Raw genomic sequence first — 5,837 nt, forward strand, 5'->3', positions numbered from 1 at the left:
AAGTTTCTCCCATGCACATTCCCACACCCCAAAAGGTCTCCGTGGGTGTACGAATGACTGTTTCCTATGGGGTGTGTACGTGCGTGTGTGCGTATGCCGGTGCAGAGGTGTGGTTTTGTGTCTTGCTTAAATTTAGCAGATGTAAGGAAACAGGACTGGGCAGCTCTGGTTCAGAGCATGGGTCTGTCTGCCCGGTGTCCTGCCTCTTGCTCACGGCAGCATGTAGCAGAGCCACCGGCTTTGGCTCCAGCCAGCTCCGAGCTTTCCTTCTGTATGTGAAGGCAGGGTTGGTTTTGTGATATGCATTGATTTGCCTTTATTTACACTGAATTTCAGCTGTAGTTTTGGATGTCTAGAGCATCATCCAGAAAGTTAGCTTAGGTCCGAAAGTTTCTCTCTGCCGCATTGCCATTGCTGATTGCTACAGGTAATCGTTCTGCCCATTAGAAAGTGGGATAGCTGTCTAATTTGACTGTTATTGGTCACTTTCTGATCTTACAAAGATTAATTGTACCTTGTCCTTTTTTTTTAAGAAGGAAGATGATGTGAATGGGCTATAAGAACCAGAAGAGATGGATGGAGAGCTGCCCTGCACTCAGGTGGATGGAGAAGTGTCCGCTGCCACGGAGGATCTGGGAGGAGAGATGCCCTGTGCCGAGAGCGATACTGAAGGAGACGATGTGTCCTGTGCCGAGAGCGATGCAGAAGGAGAGATGCCCTGTGCTGAGAGCAACACAAAAGAAGAGGCGCCTTGTGCTGAGAGCAGTGTGGAAGGAGAGATGCCCGGCACTGAGAGCGATGGGGAAGGGGAAATGCCCTGTGCCGAGAGCGATGCAAAAGGAGAGGCATCTTGCTGTGAGAGTGATGGGGAAGAAGTAGCGGATACTGAAATCCCTGCTGCTTCCAAGAAAATGTCTTCTATTTCTTCTCCCTTGCGGGCAATCATCCGCCTGCGAAGACGATACCGGGTGCAAAAGAAAGGCCGTCTGCATTTAGAGCTCCCTCGAGAAAAGTCTTCAGAGCTTGTCCATACGAGGCTGCTTCAAAGGCAGCTTTCCTTGAACCGAACTAGCCTGTATGGCCCTTCCATGTCCTTCTTTAATCAGACCAGCTTTGAAACTTCCCAGTACTTCACCTTTGACACATCTGTGGAGCAGTATGCTATGAAAAAGTGCAGGCGGAAAAAGAATCGAAGGAAATCTAGGATAGTCCTTTATCCAGATAAAACAAAAAGATACCTTCCAACAGAGGAGAAGAGCAAGGCAAAACGCTGCCTCCTCTTGCTCATTGTCATTATCTTCTTCCAGATTCTCAATGCAATAGAGAACCTGGATGATAACCTCCAAAAATATGACCTAGATAGTTTGGAGAAAACAATGCACCGGGAAGTATTTGGGCAGAAGGTTGCTGTGGAAAGTATTATGGAATTACTGAAAGACTACCTTGCTACCCACATACACAACAAGCCTCTAGTAATCTCTTTAAATGGCCCAACAGGAGTTGGGAAGAGTCATGTTGGCTGGCTGCTAGCCAAACATTTTCGTTCCGTCATGGACAATGACTTTGTGCTTCAGTACTTTGTTATGCATCACTGCCCCAACGGGGTGGCTCCTCTTACTTGTGAAATAGATTTGTCTAAGAAGATTTCTGACATGGTTACGAGAGCCGAAATAGAAGAGAAGATACCGTTGTTTATTCTGGATGAGGTTGAACTCATGTCTCCAGTCCTGCTGGATACTCTCAGCCGATTCTTTGAACCCAATCAAACCAACGAGTTCCTCAATGCCATCTACATTTTAATAAGCAACATAGGAGGTGGTGAAATAACCAAGTTTGTTACCCAGAATGCATCCGCTGAGCTTCTGCATCAGCAAAGGGGAGTTGAAGAACTGCTGAGCATCATCCAGCCTGTACTGATCGATGCCCACCCTCTCTGGAAATCTGCGGACATCATCCCATTTGTTCTTCTGGAGAAGACTCACGTCATAAACTGCTTCCTAGAGGAGATGAGGAGGGAAGGGCTGTATCCCGACCAGAAGCTTATTGAAAACTTAGCGAGTCAGCTTAGTTACTACACTACAGGGGACAAGCAGTACTCCAGGATGGGCTGCAAGCAGGTTGTGGCCAAAGTCAACTTGCTGTAGTGATTCACTGCAGACACCAAGTCCTGCTCTCAGGATTTGCAGAATTACGGGCTTATGGAGGAGTACGTTACAGCAGGCTGCGGTCGAGGTGTCCTTTCTCAGGCCTGCACTGACTCTGTCCCGGTTGAAGTTGAGGGGTGGCAGCCTGGGATCCTCCGCAACATGGTCTCTGTTCTCCTCCAGATGCTTCACTTGTTCCTAATGTTCTGTGAATAAGGCACCGGCAACGAAGCCCAAGCAACCTCCCATTAATTGCGAGATGCTTTGTTCCTCACATGCTCATTTGGGATACTTTGTCATTAAGGAGCTGTGAGATGAGACCAGACGCTGCGGGATATAAACAGGGGGAGGAAATAGTAACCGGGTTGCTGTCTCTGCAGGACACGTAGCCGTGTCTCACTCCTTCTCCAGGCTCACAGTCTCCATCTCTTTGCTTTTCTTGGTCCCGGCTGGTGTCGTGCAGAGCAGAGGCCACGCTGGACACCTGGGAGAATTGAGAGAATTTGTGGCTTCTCATTCCCAAAATGTGTGGGCAGTCAGAGCTCTTCTTTCTCCAGCTCCTACGTGACCGCGCGCCCCAGAGACTGCGTTTTGGACCCGTTCCTGAGTTCTTGCTCTTCTGAGCTCATACCTGAGCTCACCTTTGGCACCTCCAGCGAGATTTCTGCCCTGCAAGTCTGTTTGGGCTCGCCTTGAAGACTGCTCGGCGGTGCCAGCCAGTGCAGAAATAACCGCCGGATTGTTTCAGGTCTGGTGGTGGCAACTTGTCCTGAGAGCTCTTCTGCTTTTTGCTTCTGGGTACACTTTACCACACTCATTATCTAGAAAGCCTGAAATAGCAACTGACATATATTAAGCAACACACTTGAAAAGACCGTTTGGGCTGTCTGGGCCGAGTGCAGTGGGAATCCTGGGCTTGTTCCCAGTCCTGCAAGGCCAAGAAGAGGTTCTCTGCCATTGAGACCCCGGGGAGAACATGCTGCCTGGAAGCACCTCAGGAAAAGCACATGTCCTTGTTTTGAGCAGGCAAACTGAGCAGGTATTTATGACATTGCTTTTTCAAGTTTTGGTTTTGTGCCTAAATCCCATTCTACAATTTGCTGTGAATTATCATACACATAATCCTGTGGATTTTTGCACTGGTTGTTTGATTTGCCTCTTTCTAATAGTTGGTCTCCAAAGACTTCCGTCACAAAATCCTGCTTCCAGAGCTACTGTCAGGAATAAATCCAAACTATCCTAAATAAAATCATTCCAAGTCCATTTCCTTTATTTGACTGAAATGTCATTTTCCTCCCAAATTTACCTTCTGGACCGATGTAGCTGCACTACCACGCCTGTGTTTCCCAGTGACTCGGACTGGGAGCACGGGCTACAGCTTTGCTGTGTGTTTTTTGCAGACCACCTCGATGTGGGGGGTGTGTGTGCAGCCCCTCGGGGTACACTCATGGTCAGCCAGATCCAAAACCCACACAGTGCAGCAGTGCCAAAAGCTGTGTGCCACACAGCTCCTGCATCCCCCAGAGCTGCACAGGGGGGACTAGGCTGGAGACCAGGGAAGTGTGTCCTTGGCTGAGATGATGCTGGGCTGAAAAGCCTGTCCGTGGTTTCTCCTCTTGAAATTATCCAGTGGAGAAGCCTTCTTTGCCTGCAGAATAGCCCATGAGCAGAGAGCAGGAAGGGCTGCTGCATGGTTTAGGGGAAGGGCTCTGAATGAAAATAAGCCACCTTCTAGGTGCAAGTGTCCACAAAAAGCAACATGTGTGAGCTGGTTTCCATAGCTCGGAGTGACTTTACTACCAGGACAGTTAATATGTTTTTATCCTACACAAGAAACAGAAACAAGTCGGAGATCAGGATTCCCCTCTTCTTCCAGCTGGGAGAGGGACAGAGGTTATTTCTGGTTTCTTCTACCAAGGTCTCTTGTTTCTGGGAGAGGAGCTCAAAGCCCAAGAGTATGACAGGAGAGGGAAGTGTCACCCACACTACCTGGGTTTGGGAGCTGCAAATGCCATCAGTGTCTATAGTGCCGGGGGGCTGCCGAAGCAGGCACCCATGGGTGTTGGACTGCAGATGGCTTTTGTCGTGGCATCAGGACAGGCAGCAGTGCCGATGGCAGTGCTGCCTTCACAAGGGAGGGTTTCAGGCTTCCAAGGGTTGTACAAGGGGCTGTAGGTACTGTGGGGATGCCTGAGTTGTTTTGGAGGGGATTTAGACTTCGTTTTAGATGTCTGTACTTGCAGTCCACCCACAAGGTGTTCAGTTGTGCCAGAGGTCCCGGGGTGCCTCTGCACAAACCATCACCCTGTGCGAGAGGGGAGGGTGACTTCAAGTGGAGCTGAGCATCTGCAGAGCTTGTTTTCATCCCTCTAAGATTCACCTGCCCTAAACCTGCCTGAGTTTTGTTGAGGCACCAGCCCATGCCTTCATACCTGCCATGAGCTGCATGCTGGGTGGCTCTGGGGTCACCCTGAGCAGCTCAGCACCCTTAGGCTCAGCAGTGTAAGGCCACTCATGCCTCTGCTCAGGGAGGTCGGGGACATATTGCGCTGTCCTGCCTCCCCCTCCATCTCACTCCACTTCTGCATATCAGCTCCGTCCCAAAGCGAAGCTGTCTTGACTATTTTGCAAAAGGCATGGGGTGCACCTTGAAGACCTACCAAGGTCTTTGCCTCCCACAAAGCTCCTCTCAGTGCTAAGAAGTGGGGCTCAGCTTTCTGCTGCATGAAGACCACCTCATCCCTCGGCCAGTGCTGGAGAGGACAGTCTGGCCAGTGCAGCACATGTACCAGCCTTCCCCACGTTCCCAGCCCACACGGCAGCTGGTACCTCTGGAGGCCTTCATCAGAAAGCACAGGAACCTCCAGGCCATGGAGAGGACTTTCCCTGCCAGAAGATAAGGATGTATGGCCAGGTTGTCCCCAGTCCCAACCTGCCCCAGGACCCCGATCCCAGCTCAAATGGCTGTTCAGGTTGTCCCCAACCCCAGTCTCCCCCAGGATCCCAGCTTAGACATCTCTCCATACTGTCCCTGGCCCCAAGCTGCCCTGAGATCCTCTGCAAAGCCACCAGCCCTGCCAGGTGCGTTCAAGGCAGTGGCCCACGGGAGATCCACAGTGCTGAGCACCAGGAGCCCGACGGCACATTGCTCGATGCTGTGTGCAAAGGAAGCTGGTCTAAGGGCAAGGAACAGCTAAGGAGACTTAAACCTCATAGTGTCCCATGATGGCTGTGCCAGGACTGCTGAGATTCTCCACCCTCGCTCTCATGCTGCCTCAGAGCCAGGAGAACCTCTCCAAGGAGTTGCTCACCACCATAGCTACTCCCACACATACCTGGCCAAGCCCACACCACGTCACACCCACTGAAGGGCCTGGGTGATGAGCCCGGCTTGAGAAGTAAAGAGCTCCTCCTGCAGCACATCAGAGGCTGGAATTTGGGACCAAAGTACAAAGAGCACGGTGGTTTGTCCTTGGTCCCACTCTGTCTCTTGGAGGCTTGGATGCTCCTGGCATGGGACCGAAGGCTCTCCTGGAAAGCTTTTACTGGATGGGTATGGCTGAGATGCCAGGTGTGTGGTTACATGCTTTCACCATAGACTTTGTCCTCCTTAGCTTGACATGGACTTCTTTATCCAAGTGCAATTATCCTGGAAAGGGAAAATGCTGGTTGAGCTGGAGGTATGGGATTGAA

The 5,837-nt window shown here is 50.8% G+C and overlaps 1 protein-coding gene across 1 annotated transcript; it reads left to right on the forward strand.

Annotated features, from left to right (window-relative positions):
* The first annotated feature begins 572 nt into the window (after positions 1-572).
* On the forward strand, positions 573-2,144 carry TOR4A (torsin family 4 member A). The gene has a single exon (XM_009810574.2). It carries the CDS (start codon positions 573-575, stop codon positions 2,142-2,144), a length of 1,572 nt encoding a protein of 523 aa, XP_009808876.2.
* The last annotated feature ends 3,693 nt before the right edge of the window (positions 2,145-5,837 follow it).

This window comes from Gavia stellata, chromosome 24, assembly GCF_030936135.1.
Source record: "Gavia stellata isolate bGavSte3 chromosome 24, bGavSte3.hap2, whole genome shotgun sequence".
Taxonomy (NCBI): domain Eukaryota; kingdom Metazoa; phylum Chordata; class Aves; order Gaviiformes; family Gaviidae; genus Gavia; species Gavia stellata.

Bases quoted from the DNA above. Each gene is read 5' to 3' on its own strand.
- TOR4A (XM_009810574.2), top strand. From the start codon at position 573: ATGGATGGAGAGCTGCCCTGCACTCAGGTGGATGGAGAAGTGTCCGCT.